Genomic DNA, 20,688 nt, shown 5'->3' with positions numbered 1-20,688 from the left:
TTGTCATGTCTGGTAATATTGGTCATGTCTGGTAATACTTGTCATGTCTGGTAATATTGGTCATGTCTGGTAATATTTGTCATGTCTGGTAATATTTGTCATGTCTGGTAATATTGGTCATGTCTGGTAATACTTGTCATGTCTGGTAATATTGGTCATGTCTGGTAATATTTGTCATGTCTGGTAATATTTGTCATGTCTGGTAATATTGGTCATGTCTGGTAATATTTGTCATGTCTGGTAATATTTGTCATGTCTGGTAATATTGGTCATGTCTGGTAATACTTGTCATGTCTGGTAATATTGGTCATGTCTGGTAATATTGGTCATGTCTGGTAATATTTGTCATGTCTGGTAATACTTGTCATGTCTGGTAATATTGGTCATGTCTGGTAATATTTGTCATGTCTGGTAATATTTGTCATGTCTGGTAATATTGGTCATGTCTGGTAATATTTGTCATGTCTGGTAATATTTGTCATGTCTGGTAATATTTGTCATGTCTGGTAATACTTGTCATGTCTGGTAATATTGGTCATGTCTGGTAATATTTGTCATGTCTGGTAATATTTGTCATGTCTGGTAATATTGGTCATGTCTGGTAATACTTGTCATGTCTGGTAATATTGGTCATGTCTGGTAATATTTGTCATGTCTGGTAATATTTGTCATGTCTGGTAATATTGGTCATGTCTGGTAATACTTGTCATGTCTGGTAATATTGGTCATGTCTGGTAATATTTGTCATGTCTGGTAATATTTGTCATGTCTGGTAATATTGGTCATGTCTGGTAATACTTGTCATGTCTGATAATACTGGTCATGTCTGGTAATACTTGCCATGTCTGGTAATATTGGTCATGTCTGGTAATATTTGTCATGTCTGGTAATACTTGTCATGTCTGGTAATACTTGTCATGTCTGGTAATACTTGTCATGTCTGGTAATACTTGTCATGTCTGGTAATATTGGTCATGTCTGGTAATATTGGTCATGTCTGGTAATATTGGTCATGTCTAGTAATATTTGTCATGTCTGGTAATACTTGTCATGTCTGGTAATACTTGTCATGTCTGGTAATACTTGTCATGTCTGGTAATATTGGTCATGTCTGGTAATATTGGTCATGTCTGGTAATATTGGTCATGTCTAGTAATATTTGTCATGTCTGGTAATACTTGTCATGTCTGGTAATATTTGTCATGTCTGGTAATACTTGTCATGTCTGGTAATACTTGTCATGTCTGGTAATAATTGTCATGTCTGATAATATTGGTCATGTCTGGTAATACTTGCCATGTCTGGTAATATTGGTCATGTCTGGTAATACTTGTCATGTCTGGTAATATTGGTCATGTCTGGTAATAATTGTCATGTCTGATAATATTGGTCATGTCTGGTAATACTTGCCATGTCTGGTAATATTGGTCATGTCTGGTAATACTTGTCATGTCTGATAATATTGGTCATGTCTGGTAATACTTGCCATGCCTGGTAATATTGGTCATGTCTGGTAATACTTGTCATGTCTGGTAATATTGGTCATGTCTGGTAATATTGGTCATGTCTGGTAATAGTGGTCATGTCTGGTAAGAGTGGTCATGTCTGGTAATATTGGTCATGTCTGGTAACACTTGTCATGTCTGGTAATATAACATTTTACTATTTTCGTAGCCTACAGGACAGCATGTATGCATATTTGCAGATAATTATTCTTTTCTCTTAGTTAATTAATGACAATTAGTAATTTTGAATGATTAAGTAATGCTTATTGGGAAAACAATTATTAGGAATGACAACTTTAACACAAATAACAGGTACAGTATGTAATCGTCAATATGTGTAACGTATTAAATACTGTAAAACCATAAATTTTCGTGGGACATTAAATTTCGTTTATTTCGTGGATAACAAAAATGCACGAAATTAAATCCCCACGAATACATAATTTTTGTATGATATAAATAGGGGGAAATCAGAAATCAGCGAAATATAATGTCCTTGGAACAGGCAAGTATATGAAAACCACAAAATTTGAACCCCACGAAAATAAATGATTCTACAGTAGGTCTTCACTTATTGAATAGTGTTTGTTATATCTCTGCTACAGATGTCTCTGTGAATTGGCCAGACAGATCGGTTTCTCAGAAAAAGCCATGGACATCTTCACTTTAGAACGTATACTGGGCATGTATAAACATGTGGTAAGTACTACACTGAACATGTAACTTATTTGTTTTCAAGGGTCAACATTTTCGTAGTTTTGTTGAAACGGGGAAATTTGCAAGCTTTATTATTTTAGTAGATTTCAAAAAAGTTTTTTGATAAAAATTGTGTTTCAGATCAGGTATCATGATTTAAACTAAACATAAACAGGTTGAACAAATCGGCAGGCATTCATGTGTCCTCTGTATACTTGTTTTTATGATTGTTTGTGTTTTGTTGTGGTCAGCCTGAATGGGGTCTTTGATGATGAGAAAATGGCTTTATTTGTCTAAAAATACTGCATCGTCATCTTCAGACTTACCAAATCCAAGAAATACACTGACAAAAAAAATTGTTGAAAATACAATTTATGCGTTTGAAGTACACATCTGTGTATTGATCTAAATCACTTAATTATTATTGTATCTGTGCTTAATATTTTTATCAAGGTTAAAGGCCATAACTGACCACATTTCAAGTGCTTTAAATCCTCCTTAGGGACTGGTAGTAATTAAGGGGATGTGAGTACAGTTTTTGACCAAGTAAAGGTGCCTGGTCTAATGAAGGTGTCTACGGCATTGACAAGCTTCTGAAGCATCAGTGGCTGTACACATCATTGACAAGCTTCTGGAGCATCAGTGGCTGTACACATCATTGACAAGCTTCTGGAGCATCCGTGGCTGTACACATCATTACTGACCAGGACTGCAGGTCCAAGTTATGAAATTAAGATTTCTTCTTTGATGTTATAACATCTAAATGGTGATCACTGACCCTAATTGTTATTACAGCATCCTGATGAGTCGGCCAAGGAGAGACTACACAGGGCCAAGTCTTTCATACAACACAAGATCCCAATGCCCAACCTGGTTTCTGTTGTCGTCAGGGAGAAAGCCTCAGGTCAGAATATTATTCCAAAATTATTATGAGTATCGTTGAGGTACTTAAAAATGTTAATGCTTAATGACGACAAGTTTAAGAGAATCACTTTTAACTAATCTAAATGTCTCGATCTCTCTTGGAATCTAAATGTCTCTATCTCTCTTGGAATCTAAATGTCTTAATCTCTCTTGGAATCTAAATGTCTAGATCTCTCTTGGAATCTAAATGTCTTAATCTCTCTTGGAATCTAAATGTCTAGATCTCTCTTGGAATCTAAATGTCTCAATCTCTCTTGGAATCTAAATGTCTTAATCTCTCTTGGAATCTAAATGTCTTGATCTCTCTTGGAATCTAAATGTCTTAATCTCTCTTGGAATCTAAATGTCTCAATCTCTCTTGGAATCTAAATGTCTTAATCTCTCTTGGAATCTAAATGTCTCGATCTCTCTTGGAATCTAAATGTCTCGATCTCTCTTGGACAGATAAACATAGCAGACTTTTTCTGTGCATTGCTAAAGTAATAAATTAAGGAAAGGAGTTTTTGGTTTTGAGTTTAATGATTTTCTGTTTAAGGGAACTACCCGTATTAACGTATTTACAAATTAGATACTACATATTGCAGAATATATATATGTATATCAAGGTTTAGGCCAGGTGTTATCCCTTGGTACTACTGACCTGCTGCTGGAATGTGTCCTGTGTTAATTGTTGTGTTACCTGTCATTGTGTTACCTGTTACAAGTTAAGGCCAGGTGTTATCCCAGGGTACTGCTGACCTGCTGCTGGGATGTGTCCTGTGTTAATGGTTGTGTTACCTGTCATTGTGTTACAGGTTTAGGCCAGGTGTTATCCCAGGGTACTACTGACCTGCTGCTGAGATGTGTCCTGTGTTAATTGTTGTGTTACCTGTCATTGCGTTACCTGTTACAGGTTTAGGCCAGGTGTTATCCCAGGGTACTGCTGACCTGCTGCTGAGATGTGTCCTGTGTTAATGGTTGTGTTACAGGTTTAGGCCAGGTATTATCCCAGGGTACTGCTGACCTGCTGCTGGGATGTGTCCTGTGTTAATGGTTGTGTTACCTGTCATTGTGTTACCTGTTATAGGTTTAGGCCAGGCATTTTCCCAGGGTACTGCTGACCTACTGCTGGAATGTGTCCTGTGTTAAGTGGTGTGTTACCCGTCATTGTGTTACCGGTTATAGGTTTAGGCCAGACATTATCCCAGGGTACTGCGGACCTGCTGCTGGGATGGGTCCTGTGTTAATGGTTGTGCTACCTGTACTTGTGTTACAGGTTTAGGCCAGGCATTGTCGCAGGGTACTGCTGACCTTCTGCTTGGATGTGTCCTGTGGTAATGGTTGTGTTACCTGTAATTGTGTTACCTGTTATAGGTTTAGGCCAGGTGTTATCCCAGGGTACTGCTGACCTGCTGCTGGAATGTGTCTTGTGTTAATTGTTGTGTTACCTGTCATTGTGTTATAGGTTTAGGCCAGGTATTATCCCAGGGTACTGCTGACCTGCTGCTGGGATGCTGTAGTGACTACTGGGATGGAGAAGATATCAGCATCCTCACAGAGAATGACAGGTAGCTAGATCAAACCAACTGTATTAGCTCACCTTGCCAGAGTCCAGGTAGAGGTTGTGGGATGGTACAGCAGTTGTCATAAACTTCTGATTCAAAAGCCTAATTCACCCAAAGCCCTGCACAGAATCGATTTGGTGTGAATGGTCAATTGGCAAGGTGATCCAATAGTTTCTGAAATAAATAATATAAGACTCTTTCATGCCCAGGGGTGTAGGATAGGGACATTCCACCCGAGCGGTTTTCAAATTTGGTAAAACCTGAGGCTTTGCCGAGGGTAAAGCCTCTGGTTTTGCCAAATTTGAAAATCCCGAGGGTGGAATCTCCCTATCCTACACCCTTGGGCATGAAAGAGTATTTTTCTCTCATTCCAACCACCAGATTAAGCCCAGAAACTATGAAAATGCGTTTGGACTGGCCACCATTTTTAAAATATCAATTTTTCCCCTGAGCTTTTGAGACGAAAACGAATCAGACAGCCAGATAAGCATATCCCATATTTGCAAACAATGTTTTCGCAGAAAAATTAATCACATCTTTCTAACGTGTATGGTAAATATATAATAAAATGTTTTAATTTCATCACGTCGCCTTTTTTGCATTGCGGCATCGGAGAGTTCCAAATTTGTGACGTCACGTCATTGTTGAGCCATTGTGACGTCACGTCACGTGAAATGGGGTGTAAGATAGAAATTTCCTACACCCCTTTCTTACCCTGGACAGATCTATCTTACACACAGTGAAATGAGAGAAAGTTGATTCCCCCACCCCAAGGGGAGAGGGGTTAGACCCCAAGGAAATAGGGGGATTTGATTTAAAAGCCTACTCTTTTCAAACGGTTGCATGGACTGTTACCATTTTTGGTCTAAAACAAGTCTGTCTCTCTATAGATATAATGAAAATTCATGTTTATGTTATGCGTTTTGAGGAAGAAGATCCTGGACTTCTACCACCGGACTAGCATGGCATCGTACTGTACAGCATTCTCCTACCGTCCACTCACCCAACACATCTCCCCTCACTTAGATAACCTGTACATACAGCTGTCACATTGTGGCGAAGTCATCTTCAACTCCTGCAGCGAGACACCAAGGTCAGTATTCAGGGCTGGAAATTAATTTTGAATACCGCTAGTTGATTGGGGAATTAGTTTCTGATTTTTACTAGTCCATGTGTAAATTCCACTCACCTAACAAGATAAGCAATATCAAATTTTGACTGGTCAATCGGACTAGCAGTTTTAAAACCACTAGCCAGTTCACTAGTCTCAGACTATCGGGTTACCCTTATTGTCTAGCCTTGAGACATGTCATGTACTGACACAACCTGAATACAATGTATGATAATATGGAAATATGAAAAAATCACATTACAGAGTACTTTTCTCAGTGAAACACCAGATCTGAAAGAATATGATATTTAATCCAGAAAAAAAAAACATTTTTGAAAATTGCAGTACTGGTGTTTGACGTTTTGATGTAGTACTGGTGTTTGACGTTTTGATGTAGTACTGGTATTTGACGTTTTGATGAAATATGAGATTAGTATGCATTTACTCTATATTATTGATCAGCTGCATGTTGTGACCAACTAGAATCTTTCTTTCATCAAGTTGCATTAAAAAAAAGTCGGAGTATGATCATTTCTTAATTCTTGTAAAGTTTGGTTCACCTAATCATTGGTTTGTTTGATGTTTGTTTAAGGAACTCCAATACGGATTCCAATGTGGACTTAGTGCATGAGACACGCCTGCTGAGTGACAGTTCACGTGCATTCAGTGTAGACTCCCTGTTTGACACGACCAGCATCTCCTCCATAGAGGATATTCCTGGCTGTTGTCAAGCCCAAAACAACCAGATATTCATAGGAATGGTATCTATGCAGTACCAGGCAAGACAGGTAAGATCCCAAGATCAGGTTCATACCATATTTAGTTGAAAGCATTTGCATGTAATGATGACCAAAATATATACAAGCGAATGGGCTGAAGGGTGGGGCATTAAATGTGTAACTTGGCCATATTGCTTTGAGCCACTTCTCCCCTGGAACCATAGTTGTTTGGCAACATCCCATCGAGGGGTATTCAGAATTTTACAAATAGAGGGGCTGATCCCCGGGGACGGAGAAGACTGACAGTTGAGGCCAATGGAATTGGTTGGGATACCCACCCTATATCAATAACATATACAATTGCTGGTGAGCACAATGTAATTTTGAGTGTTGCTAGATAGTTATTAATTTGTTACTCGAAAATAATTTCAGAAGATAAATGCATTAAAATGAGCGAAGCTTCAGATAAGTTCAAACAGATTTATCTTGGTATTTTGATTGTCATTTAAATTTTGTAAGATAAGGTGACAGAAGAGCATACTAAAAGTAAAATGTCTTTAAATTCTGCTTAAAAGAAATAAAGGCTATAGATTACATGAAAGTTGTGATCTCAATTAATGCTAAAAAAAAGGTTGATACTTGATCCTATATAGTATTCAGTACCAACAGTTACTATTATTTACAAAAAGGTGTAATTTTTTGGGATTTTGACTCTAAATTGGAATGAGAAATACATAAGCTAGACACTTGGAGGAAATATTTTTTGTGGATTCTGTTTCTGATGTTACTTATTTGCCATCTGTAGAGGAAGGGAGATAATCCTTTTTTGCTTTTGTATAAAAGTAGAATAATTTTAAAAATTATACTACGATTATTGATAAATTTGAACAAATACAAGTGTATTTTGTTCAACCAATCATCAACACACATTTTGAATGTGTGATATTTTAACAATCACATTGAAATCTTGCACCAAAATGTGTAAATCATCACAAGCTCTTGCTCACTGTTTTGTGCGTTTTTAAACAGTATATAACTGTGGCTTATTTTTACATGTGTTATATTATTCCTGCTGATCGTATTTTTGCAATCATATTAATGACCTGTAAAAGCAACAAAACATCATCCCTGTGGACATACCCTGCTGTACAGTATTAGAATTCTCAGCAGACTTTATTCTATAATTCAATATGATATGTAACTGTTGCCTGATTTTCAGGAAGTTGTGCAACTAATTGAAAAACTGGAAGTGGCCTGCATCAGATTCGTTCACTTCTCTCAGGAGAATGAAGTGAGGAGTAGGGTAAGTGTTGTGTTGTATGGATGAATGAAAAATTGTTTTAGAACTCCAAGGTTGAACAGAATTCTTAATAGGGGTCATCACATTCGATGCTTAGGAAACTGATTTCTTAGGGTTTATTGTAGACATGATGAAATGATTTCTCAACTCTTCTGGAGTTTTTTTTATAGATATGTTTAATAGGTATATTTATTATTATAAGTTTTGAATTTTTATATTAAAAAAAAGTAGTGGTTTAAAACATTCTGACTACCAGGTAATCTAATAATTGTTTGTCAAGGTTTTTGCAGAGAAGATGGGTCTAGAAGCTGGATGGAACTGTCACATATCCATGTTGTCTGATCCTGCCCTCAAGGGGGAAACAGTGGCTTCATCTGCAGCTGACCTGCCACACCGCGTGTCTCGTTACTCCAGCAGGAACTCGTCCGACACAGTCGCCAAGGATACAAACATGGTGTCCTCCAACTACAAACATTCCCAGGATTCCATGCACTCGCGCTGTCAGAGTGCTCCCAGCATTGTCAACTTAAACTCCTCTCAAGTAAGATTTGAGATGACAACTGATACATCCAGTAGTGAACCCCGGTCTCCTCGAGTGTATATAGGGGAGAGAACTCCGTTAACAACAGATGGGGAAGATGAGGACGAAGTTCTGTTTACAAACACAGAGCTGTCCAAGAGCTACAGTAGCCAGTGTAATACAAACCAGGACCTTGACAACATCACAGACATAGAGAGTCGTCATGCGTCTAGTTACTTTACAGAGAATACAGACAGTCTTACTGGGGCCTTGGACAACAGGGTAAGATTCTAACACACATTGGTTTGTAGTTAATATTTCAGACTGTACTAAACACACTCAGTACTATTAAAACAATGTCTGTAGGACATCTTATAATAGTGCCAACTGTCATTCTAAATGATTTCTTAAAAGAGTTTTGATATAATTTTTTATTTATTTATTTTTGGACAGGCTAAACTTCCTCGGGGTATAGAGAACATTCGACCTCATTTACAGACTGTTGATAATGTCCCCCTTCTAGTCAACTTATTCACAGACTGTACATCTGAAAGTAAGTACAACTCTCAGCTTCTAGTATAAACAATATTAACATTCCCTGACTTGCCTGTTTTATCATGCAATTTTACATACATGTAAGCTTTATTTTACAATAATTTGAAACAAGTTTTTCTATACACTATTTACATACATTGGCCTGTCTAGGTTATGCCATACAATATTTACATACCCTTGCCTGTCTAGGCTATGATATACAATATTTACATACCTTGGCCTGTCTAGGTTTTTCTATACAATATTTACATACCCTTGCCTGTCTAGATTTTGCAATACAATATTTACATACCTTGACCTGTCTAGGTTTTTCTATACACATTTCACATTCCTTGGCCTGTCTAGGTTTTGCTATACACTTTTTACAAATCTTTGACATGTTTCTACCTCAGCAACACAGGAGATGATGAAGATCATGCAGGAGTTCGGGGAGGTGGTGATGTGTGTCGGCAGCTCAAACAACATCAACAATACTGCCATTTTCCTACAGGCTGATTGTAGGTAGGTGTCACATCACTGGTAACAATGACGCTCAGGGTAGATAATGCAATTTATATTGAAGCTATAAATTCTATTCTCATGAAAAGTATTCAGGATTAGTTTACTTTATAAAAACTTCTTATAAAATTAAACTTTAATGACGTAACATCTATGAGATACCAACAGTAATATCAGTTTTAGATTGAATGCACCTTTTCATTCTTCAGATAGCTTCTTCAGTTTTAATTTTTAATTTTATACAACTAGCTAAATTGTGTTATCATATTTAACAAATATATTGTGATTGCCAAGAATCCTTATAAAAATGAAAACAGTAGCTTGTGATACCCTGCTGATGTTTAATCCTTGACCCCAGCCTGGCCCTGGAGCCCCTATACCCCCAGGTGTGTGCTGTGGACTCTATGATGACCAAGCCCTGGAAGGAGGACCAGCTTACTCCTATGCAGCTGGCCAGTACCCTCATCAGCATTCCATGCCCTCTGACTTTTAGGAAGGAGGACAACATCAGTCTCATCAAGCTCATTGCAGAGGTGATAGTGTGTTCCCAACATATATATGTTATACTCTAAAATAAAAGTAAAATAAATATTGGATATGCACTGAAAGAGGTGTAGTATTAGAACTTATTTAGGTGATGTAGTACAATATTTATATTAGGACACACTTTTTGACAGAGGTGAAGTAGTATGATATATATTTTGGAGCACACTTATTGAGGTGAAGTACAAGAGATATATATATTGGAACATACTTATTCAGGTGATGTAGTACAATGATACTAATATCTTGGGTCACCTAGCTGATAAATGATTACCTGTAAACTGATTGTTGTATATATCTTCCTGGTAAATGTGAAGAGTATTTTAATTTCAAATGACCAACCAATATGTGTCATCTGCTTTCATAAATTTTGATAATTTATATTAACACAACTGCGAGTTACTTTAAAATATTATATTTAACTCCTTTTTTGTCATTTTGTACCAAAGGCACGATCATTTCTGATGAGCAGCCGGAACTGCTTTTACCTGATGTTGTGTTACCACCTGACCGTGAGCCTGGTCCAGCTGCTGGGCAGCATGGTGTTGCTGCCCCCTGTCCTTGCCTCTCAACATCTTCTCTGGATTCTCTTCATTGTCATCCCATTCCTCTCCTTAAGCATGATGGGATTGCCCGTCGATCCTCGTGTGATGAACAATGCTACCACACACAACTCTGAGTATATAACCAAGGATGTAAGTAAATACAGGGAAACGTTGTTACTGTAAACATATACTTGTTATTTTATCTTCAATTGTAAGACAAGGGCCAATGTAGCATTTCATGTAATATGCAAATTATTACACAAAAAGCTGTTGAAGTTCTCAAAACCTGTCCTGTTATTCTTCAGGTGGTGCAGCAGTTCCTGCTATATTTCGTGACGAGATTTGTACCAGCGGGCCTGGTCTGTCTCCTGTGTTATGCCCTTACCCTCCACTCTTTCTGTGCTGGGGATCACACCCCCCAACCTTCCTGTGCAATCTACGTTTTTGGGTAAAGTGTTCTTTTAATCTTCATATTTATATAGATATATATATATGTAATAGTGTATCAAAACCACTTTGACTATTTGTGTTATACTGTACTTTTTATTTGATTTTAATTAAATTGTTATTTTCAGTGCAACCATATTATTTACAACGGATGATGAATTCAGGTACAGTTGAGTCTAATTAAACCAGCCACTGCTTATCTGGTAGTTGTGGTTAATTGGTTGGTCGGTCGGTTGGTTTTGGTTGATTGGTATGTGGGATATGCCTTGGGATGAAGGGGGCTGGAATAAGTTGATGTCACCATGCAGAGTGGATATAAATTTTGTACACGTCATAATTTCTACCATGTGCATGTATTTTAGATATCTGAAATAAAACCAGGACGTGTACCAGGTAATTGATACAGGAGCTACATCCTGTATCATACATGCCATATCTAGTGATTTGAGACTTACAAAAAATTGCCTCATAAAAATTAAGTAAAATGTAAATATTCTTTGACACAGTACCAATAGCAGTGACCAACTGTGGTATGACAAGTATTCCGGGGGCCTGGTGCTCGCCCAAAATGTCTTCACCTTTTATCTCGTCTTTTACTTTGGTAAGTTGTATGTTAATTCACTGTTCTGTTGAGTCATTTGTATGAAATTTGATGGGTATTGATTTACTCACTTAAATCGATTTTGTCTTCATGTTCAGTATATGAACACAGGGGGTGTTCTCGTTTCCCCCACTTTTTATATAACAAAGGAAAGTGTTGATTTAGGAAGACAATGGCAAACCAATTATAGTCTGTTTCATACTTACCCCACAGGTAACTTACCTGTGTGAAAGTTACTTGTGTGAAAGTTACCAGTGTGACATGTTGCTTTGTTGTATATGTTGGGTATAAATAAGGTTTTAATACTTTTTTTGGGTTCAAATATCTTTATATATAATCGATATATGTTTATACTTATACATATGTAGAGTTTACAGTCAAATATTTACATTACACTTTTAAACAGATAATATAGAATATAACAGCACTACATAAGAGTTCACAATCAAGTATTTCACTATTTATACATAATGATTACATTTCAATTATATTACAATTTTTAAACATACAACCGTCAATGCATATTAATCATATTAATTTATATTACACTGTTTAGGCCACCAAATACAAGACAAGTTTAACATTACATTTTAAAACATATTAAGAAGTTAAATCCATCAATATAAACTGTACATTACATTTACTAATCACACAATACAAATACATTAACAATATTCACATATTGAGAATAGTAAAATTTAGTAATAGAAATCTCAAATTGGCCCCCCTCAAATTTATAACATATCTCCAATTTAAAGTTCATGTCCAAGAGGCACACATTTTTGTTGTTATCTATCCCAAATGTAAGAGATGTGATGCTGCATTGTCGTACTCCATAAGATCCATCGTCTGGTTCTCAAGGCGCTCCTGTTTCGGTATCGTTTCTCGCGTGGTCTGTTGACTCCTCCTGCATCTCGTTGTATCCTGTTGATCTCGTTGGCTGCCTGAATCTCCTGGAACACTCTAATGATGGCGAAGATGTTTGGATGTACATGGTGAACCTTCTTCTTCATAATCTCTCTGGCGATGACGTTGGCATGGTCTGAAGGATGGGTGTGCTGGCGTTGTCCAAACCGTACTGGAATATCATTTAGTGTAGTCAGTGTGGCAGGGCAGGTGGCATCAACACAGGTCCAGTAGGTCCTCTCACCTCTGTTGTTCTTAACAATGTAATACTGCTTGAGCTGTACAGTTGGATATGACTGCCCCAGAATGATTGTTTGCTGTATATAACCAATTTGGCTTGGATATTCATCATCAGCTTGGATACAAATTAAGGAGTGCTTAAATAATGGTAACATGCATCATCATCTTAGTAATTAGCATAGGTCGTGATTACTTTTAGCTCACCTGGATGGAAATGATAGCTTGGATAATTATAGATGTTCAATGCTTTTTATGATAGTTATAAGATATTTATAACATCTAGGAATTTTGATTGATTAACTGATTAATTAACTGTTAAACACCACACTCTTAGTCACACATTACATTCTTACATTTTGTACAAGGTAATGTAGGCATCTTATTAAATGTTACAATAATAAAGGTTATTTAAAGTAAATTTTAATGTACTAGAAAATGAAATAACACATTTCATCTTATCATATCAGCAGCACAAGGACTACACAATGGATATATTTAATACTGAATATATATATTTACATATATGATTAATATTTAAATAATTTTAGTTTTAATATTTGTCATTACAAATCTGAAAAAACTTGTATAATGTATTATCAAATTAAATATGATAAAACACCACCTTAGATAGAAGGGTTAACCACAGGTAAAAACACAGGCAAACACAGGTAAAAACACAGGTAAATACTGCACATACTACTTAGAAACAGACTATAATCCTTCTAACAACATTCTTCCCCCCATGTTATTTTAAAAAGTGGGGGAAAAGAGAACAAGCCGAACACAGGTTTCTGATAGGACAAGATTTATTCTGTATCAATCAGCTGGCTGAAATTCTAAATAACTACACATTTATTGAGGTGTGATTTTTCAAAATAACAGAAAATGAAATGCTCAAATTAAACTGGACTTTTCTACCATTTTGCAACAATTAACAATTGATAAGATCTAGTAGCCAGCTCGACTTCTATACTTGATTTCTAACCTGTTTCAGTTGTGATATCTGTGAGTTTTGTCCACTGGTCAGACCACATCTGGCAGCAGAACCCCCTCACTAACCGTCTGTGGGTGTGTACTGTCCTACTGCTGTAAGTACTCCTCTGCAAAGCAACTAGCAGCATAATAACTAATTATTAATACTTCTACTTACGAAAGTTTTGAAAAATCTTGAATAATACAGAGAAACCTGTTTAAACCATAATCCAATAGAACCAGCAATTCCATTTGGAATGGACAGATTTCAGATTAATCTTTCAATATATATATATGTATATAGTTTGATTTTCCAGATTTCCAGTGTTGATGTAGACATATTATGCATGGTATATTGTGTTCTGTGCAATTTTGGAAAGTAGGAAATAATGATCAGCAAGTATATTCATTTTACAACTAATTTTGGACACAACTCTTACATATCATGACTCCTGACCCCATTTGTGGACACTGGGTCTGATATGTTGATGAAAGATCTGTGCATTGTGTGTTTGCATGCATTCCTCAAGTAAGATTCATATTCCATTTAAATCAAGTATGTGAAATGTGAATTATGAATTCGTAAGTTTTCTAACCCTGTGTATAAAGATTTTATTTGTATGTTTCCTCACTCCTGTGTGAAAAGTGTAGATTTCTGTTCCCTCACTCGTGTATGTGAAGTGTAGATTTGTATGTTTTCCCTGTGTGTGCAGTGTAGATTTGTATGTTTTCCCTGTGTGTGCAGTGTAGATTTGTATGTTTTCCCTGTGTGTGCAGTGTAGATTTGTATGTTTTCCCTGTGTGTGCAGTGTAGATTTGTATGTTTTCCCTGTGTGTGCAGTGTAGATTTGTATGTTTTCCCTGTGTGTGCAGTGTAGATTTGTATGTTTTCCCTGTGTGTGCAGTGTAGATTTGTATGTTTTCCCTGTGTGTGCAGTGTAGATTTGTATGTTTTCCCTGTGTGTGCAGTGTAGATTTGTATGTTTTCCCTGTGTGTGCAGTATTGACTTGAACATTTTACAGAATGTGTGGCCAGGTGGTGCTGTTTGTCTGTGATATGTCTATAAGAGGAGCAGGTCAGCACCGACTTATGTCTCTAGCCAGTGTCCATCCGGCCGTATGGGGTGTCGGCTTTAGCTTCCCTCTGGTCATCCTTCTCATCAACGAACTGGTTAAACGGCATGAGGTCAAGTAAGTGACTAAAATAACTATGCTAAATATTTGTACATTTCACCCTACTGTTATCATTTCAATATGAAATTGCAACGTGAATCTGAAACGAAATTTTCAGATTTGAAACCTAAAAAAGAACATTCATGTTCTTTCTAAATCAGCAGTCACAGGACAGGAAAAAATCATCTTTCAATCCAGAGGATATGAATGAAATGGCACTTCTTCGCTTTATCTTGTTCACTTTTTCTGTCCACAATTAAACTTTTTATTTTAAAGATCAAGCAATTGTACACAAAATTCAGTTTGATTTTTTTTTTTTTTTCAGACTGTACTCTCGATACCAGAAACGCACACGGCTCAACTTTGGTACAAAGCTTGGCATGAATTCACCATTTTGATAAGATTTGTTGTTAATGAATGCATCTTTCAACTTGTTAAATACTTAACAATGGAACAGCACAGAAACTGACTTGTGTATTGGAAACTTGAGACAGCATCAGGCTTATGGTAGATATTGTGAAGCCACCTAGCGATATCAGCAAGGTTTTGTTGATGGACCGACGTCAGCAGCCCACTACCAGATGCTGGAAACAGACACAAACCATGTTTTGTTGGTTATTACAGGCAGGCTTATTGGTCACTGTATCCAAATCGTCTCACTCATTTAGTGTTAAATCATCTACTGCCCTATATTAACAGTGTCAGACCTTGGAACTGATAATGCATGACCTTACAAACTGAACCATGCCCGCATCTTTTCCACCGGACTGCTATAACTGTATTAATATGACTTGTTCAGTCTGCAATTGGATGACCTTATAAAACTTCAAACTCAAAGCTTATAAATGTATTGAACTCAGATTTAGATTACAATCTATGTGAGGTACATAAGACCATTATACTGTAGTTTTAAAGGGCAATAGTTAATGTTTACCACAAATCAATATGATATCATTGACAAATTGATACTTAAGGGTCAATGTATTACCAGGTACTTCGTTTAATACAGATGCTGTAATCTAAGATGCACCACAAATTGTAGGTAGAGCAAGGTGTCGAATCAAAACACTGTCTTAATGATGGTAAGTCTGTCTTTAACATTATAAGCATTATAGGCCATTATTCAGGAGAGGGCTTGTATAGGCATTACGCCTGTTGCCCAATTCCTTTTGAATTTGTATATGCTACAATATTCAATAAAATCTTTGTGAAATTGTAAAACAGGCCCATATTAAATTGATTCAATAAAAGATAATCTGGAAATCTGCCCTTCCTGTGCAAATCGTTCACTTCTTGTCAATCTTGCTCACTTCTTGTACACAGTGTTAACTTCCTGTACACAGTGTTAACTTCCTGTACACAGTGTTAACTTCCTGTACACAGTGTTAACTTCCTGTACACAGTGTTAACTTCCTGTGCACATGGATTAAATTCTAGTACTGTTCTATAATCTTAGAGCTAACCTTGCTGGGCTTTCTCCAGCTAAGTGCGGTACCTTGTACTTGACTTGAGATTTGATGATGATGTAATCATTGACTTGAGATTCGAGAGATGTTGTAATCTCATGGTATACCATGGCTTTACTGTTATTTAAATATACAAATTGTTTTTACATTGTTTTTAACCTTAAGTTTGCAATGCTGATTTTATTTATGTATATTTCTGTAAGCCAAAGAGATTTGAAACACAGCTGTTACATCACTGCCAAGCATTGTTTGTAATACCTTATCTGTAAATGTTTGTACTCCAAATCACTCGGTTAGTTGATTGTTTATACATGTACTATTAAAATCCCATCTATACGTTAATTGTTTATACTCCATAATAACTCATCCCTCAGCTGAATGTTTATACCATTTATATTTGATCTATAACTTATTTATACTTTGAATCACTAAAGTGTAAGTTAATTGTTTATACTCCGTAATTACTCATCCCTCAGCTGAATGTTTATACCATTTATATTTGATCTATAACTTATTTATACTTTAAATCACTAAGTTAATGGTGTTCATGTCCTTATAGGTTCATCAATATCCTAATTGTTTGTGCAAGATTACTGAAAGTCTTTGGTGATTATCTATCTAACAAGATCATCCTAATTATTGGCTTCAGTGGTCTTAGATATTGTAATACATGTACCACGTTTTTACCAAAACCCAAATACATGTACCATTACATCAATCACAAAAAAAAATCTCATTGAAATCCATTGCAGGTTTGTCAGAAGTAAAAACCCTTATTGATCATCCATTACCAGTTTGATGTGATTAAAATCAAATTATAAAACTTCAAACATCAGTCTATTGTATCAGAAACAAACAAAAATCATTGAGTTTACATTGTCAGTCTGTTATATCGTAAAGAGTGATCTCACCGACATCTGTTACGATCAGTCACAAATGGAGTTTAGTTTGCTGTGTTACTCACTCCCATCTATATCTGTGTTCTGATTTGATATTTTCATTTCTGTTTGTTGCAATAATCACATCATGTCATAATATTTTCATACCTGGCCTACAATCATGAAAATATTTCAGTTCCATTTCAAAATGTGATTCATACATAACCGGTACATGTACAGGTATTATAGTAAATATTTTAAACTTTTTTCCAAATATATATATATTTTTAACATATGAAATTTGGACTTGGGTCTAAGACTGTTTTATGAGCCTGAGGTCACATAGAACAGATATATTGTTGCCAAAACTCCATTTCTTGTTCAATGAGAGCTTCTGTTTACATTATACTGATACCTGTACGAAGTTTAACCCAATTAGCCATGGCCAGCTCCTTCACTTGAAATGTGTGTGTAAAATGAATGTTTGTTTAATGTTTTGGATGAGTCTGTGTGCCTGTACTGGTCTTTTGGACTGTCATTATCAGTCTCTCTTACCCAGATATACAAATATGATTTAGTGTGTGGATGAACTTGTGAAGGGTCATAGAAATAATATAATGTGGTTGGACAATACATTGACATAGATATTTATTTTTCATGTTTTTTACAAAATTTAAAATAATAGAAGAAGAAAAAAGTTTTTTTTTTACTTGATTGTCATCATCTGACTTTATTTAAGGATCCCTGTCCCACTGCAATGTGCTTTTACCTATATACAGTTACCTCCCCTTAACTTCCGCTTGGATATAACTGTAGCACAGTTGGACAATGGTACTTCTGTTGACCAGGTAGCACAATCGGTTGGAGCGATAGTATATCAACCTGAAGTCCAGAGTTTGAATCCCGGTCTTACCTCTATGTTGGGTTTTTTTACACTAAAACAACTGTTGTTGATTATATTTTGTTTATTTCATCATTTTTATTTCTCATTAAAGTCCCGCAAAGTTGGGTTTTCTTTTCATAAACAATTAATTAAAGCTATAGTCATGCTGGAAAAAATAGTTTCAAACACATCGTTAAAATTTTTGGCAGTGGTACGGTGATCCTTAAATCAAATAATTTAGAAACATTGATTCCTAGCAAGCTTACAGCATCCACAACATAGATAGTGATTCCTAGCAAGCTTACACCATCACAACATAGACAGTAATTTCTAGCAAGCATACAACATCCACAACATAGACAGTGATTCCTAACAAGCTTACAACATCCACAACATAGACAATAATTCCTAGCAAGCTTACACCATCCACAACATAAATAGTGATTCCTAGCAAGCTTACAACATCCCCAACATAGATAGTGATTCCTAGCAAGCTTACCCCATCACAACATAGACAGTAATTTCTAGCAAGCATACAACATCCCCAACATAGACAGTGATTCCTAGCAACTGTACAACATCCACAACATAGACAGCGATTCCTAGCAAGCTTACACCATCCACAACATAAATAGTGATTCCTAGCAAGCTTACAATATCCACAACATAGACAGTGATTCCTAGCAAGTGTACAACATCCACAACATAGACAGCGATTCCTAGCAAGCGTACAACATCCACAACATAGACAGTGAATCCTAGCAAGCTTACAACACCCACAAGATAGATAGTGATTCCTAGCAAGCTTACAGCATCCACAACATAGATAGTGATTCCTAGCAAGCTTACACCATCCACAACATAGACAGTGATTCCTAGCAAGCTTACAACATCCACAACATAGACAGTGAATCCTAGCAAGCTTACAACATCCACAAGATAGATAGTGATTCCTAGCAAGCTTACAACATCCACAACATAGACAGTGATTCCCAGCAAGCTTACAACATCGTCAACATAGACAGTGATTCCTAGCAAGCTTACAACATCCACAACATAGACAGTGATTCCTAGCAAGTGTACAACATCCACAACATAGACAGCGATTCCTAGCAAGCGTACACCATCCACAACATAAATAGTGATTCCTAGTAAGTTTACATTTACAATCTGAGACAGTTAAACATTCCATTGTGTTGTCTGTGATAGTGTAAGATGGGAGGCAACCTAGCTAACTTTGACTTCTATCCTATTTAAGTGACAAACATCTATTTGATCTGTTTGAAGTACTGTAACTTACTGTTAAGCATGACAGCATTGTAAAGTAATCAATTACATTGGAAATGTTTTTATAGCTACCGGAGAATTTCAACATGTGTATAATTTGCAAAGCCTGCCCCATAGATTAGGACTACAAGCAGTTTTAGTGTTATGTTGTATGTTCACACTTACGATATCTTACTATCTATACCTCATTTCTTATTATATGTTTTTCTGTTTAAAGTATGAAATTGTAAACTATAAAATTAAAATTACATGTAGTTAAATGTATAATTTTATTTATTGGAAGAGGAAGGTTTTTGTTTTATTAATTTCCATCTTGTACTAGTGCTTTATTATAGAAATGTGTTTTATGAAGGAGCACTAAAACAACTGACGCATGTGTTCAATCTTAAATGTTCCAAAGGTCATCATTTTAATCAAAATATAACAACCGGTGTTAATCAACTGTTTAATTAACGTATATTTTTAACTAAAAACTTCTCCCATTTAATGGGTGACAGGGGAGTCTAATATAAGGGCAATTATGATATAATGTCATTTATCATCGTATTTAGTGTAGGGAATATTTCACTAACTGATGGTGGTTGTATTATTGTCCCGACCTAGGAACAGTCCTCACATCCTAAATTACCTAGTATCTTTTGGAATAATTAATATAAAAATATAACTGTGTTAAGATCTGAACTGGAATGAATATTTTGTTTACCTATAGCAGATTATTTTGATTTGTTTACTTACCCTGTTCGAATCAAATGTCATTTTTCAATTTTAATGACATGGATTTCATAATAACAAATCATATATAGTAATATTTATACATACAGATTTCACATCATTCTCCTCATGGAATATCCACCAGTTTTAGTTGATCCTACTGTTTTTACTTTAGAGTGAGAACCCAATTTGACAATTACCACAGAACTCCTTCATTAGTGTTGTTATCATCAAAAGAGAAATGGAGTTATTTCCCTTAGTCTTCTAAACATGCATGGTATTTATTCATTCTAACTGAATTATGATAAGAGGAAAATTGGATTAATCATAGTTCATGACACTTTCATCTGATGACAATTCCTACTGCTGTGAGTAAAGATCTAGTCCTGGGCCAAGTTGCTCAAAAAGGGGTTAGCTTAATCACTGTTTAACGACATTTTTCATCCTTTAACGATATCGTCAATATACAAAGCAAAATCTCACAATTTTGCATGTATATCACTCTACTAAATATTTGATATCTGGAAAGTTGTAACTAATTCAATGGTTGTGTTTTAAGTTACGCTAAAATTAAAATTTGCGCTTATCACTGATTAAGCTCATCACCTTTTGAACAGCTTGGCCCTGGTATCATTATTATAGTAGTCACTTTCATGTCACCATC

The 20,688-nt window shown here is 35.9% G+C and overlaps 1 protein-coding gene across 1 annotated transcript in view; it reads left to right on the top strand.

Annotated features, from left to right (window-relative positions):
• LOC110453685 (transmembrane protein 94-like) overlaps nucleotides 1-17,858 on the top strand; it is a 62,199-nt gene extending 44,341 nt beyond the window's left edge. Inside the window, exons 14-29 of the mRNA XM_021502751.1 lie at nucleotides 2,111-2,204; nucleotides 2,997-3,105; nucleotides 4,570-4,672; nucleotides 5,598-5,762; nucleotides 6,373-6,568; nucleotides 7,719-7,802; nucleotides 8,080-8,601; nucleotides 8,773-8,872; nucleotides 9,267-9,375; nucleotides 9,731-9,905; nucleotides 10,365-10,610; nucleotides 10,766-10,908; nucleotides 11,414-11,508; nucleotides 13,649-13,742; nucleotides 14,650-14,817; nucleotides 15,125-17,858. Of these exons, the coding sequence (XP_021358426.1) occupies nucleotides 2,111-2,204; nucleotides 2,997-3,105; nucleotides 4,570-4,672; nucleotides 5,598-5,762; nucleotides 6,373-6,568; nucleotides 7,719-7,802; nucleotides 8,080-8,601; nucleotides 8,773-8,872; nucleotides 9,267-9,375; nucleotides 9,731-9,905; nucleotides 10,365-10,610; nucleotides 10,766-10,908; nucleotides 11,414-11,508; nucleotides 13,649-13,742; nucleotides 14,650-14,817; nucleotides 15,125-15,197 (2,476 nt within the window). The 3' untranslated portion in view covers nucleotides 15,198-17,858. The remainder of the gene's footprint in view (nucleotides 1-2,110; nucleotides 2,205-2,996; nucleotides 3,106-4,569; nucleotides 4,673-5,597; nucleotides 5,763-6,372; nucleotides 6,569-7,718; nucleotides 7,803-8,079; nucleotides 8,602-8,772; nucleotides 8,873-9,266; nucleotides 9,376-9,730; nucleotides 9,906-10,364; nucleotides 10,611-10,765; nucleotides 10,909-11,413; nucleotides 11,509-13,648; nucleotides 13,743-14,649; nucleotides 14,818-15,124) is intronic.
• Nucleotides 17,859-20,688: the final 2,830 nt, after the last annotated feature.

This window comes from Mizuhopecten yessoensis, unplaced genomic scaffold (assembly GCF_002113885.1).
Source record: "Mizuhopecten yessoensis strain PY_sf001 unplaced genomic scaffold, ASM211388v2 scaffold7479, whole genome shotgun sequence".
NCBI lineage: Eukaryota > Metazoa > Mollusca > Bivalvia > Pectinida > Pectinidae > Mizuhopecten > Mizuhopecten yessoensis.
Note: the sequence above shows the minus strand (reverse complement) of the source record. Positions and strands in the feature narration are given on the sequence as shown.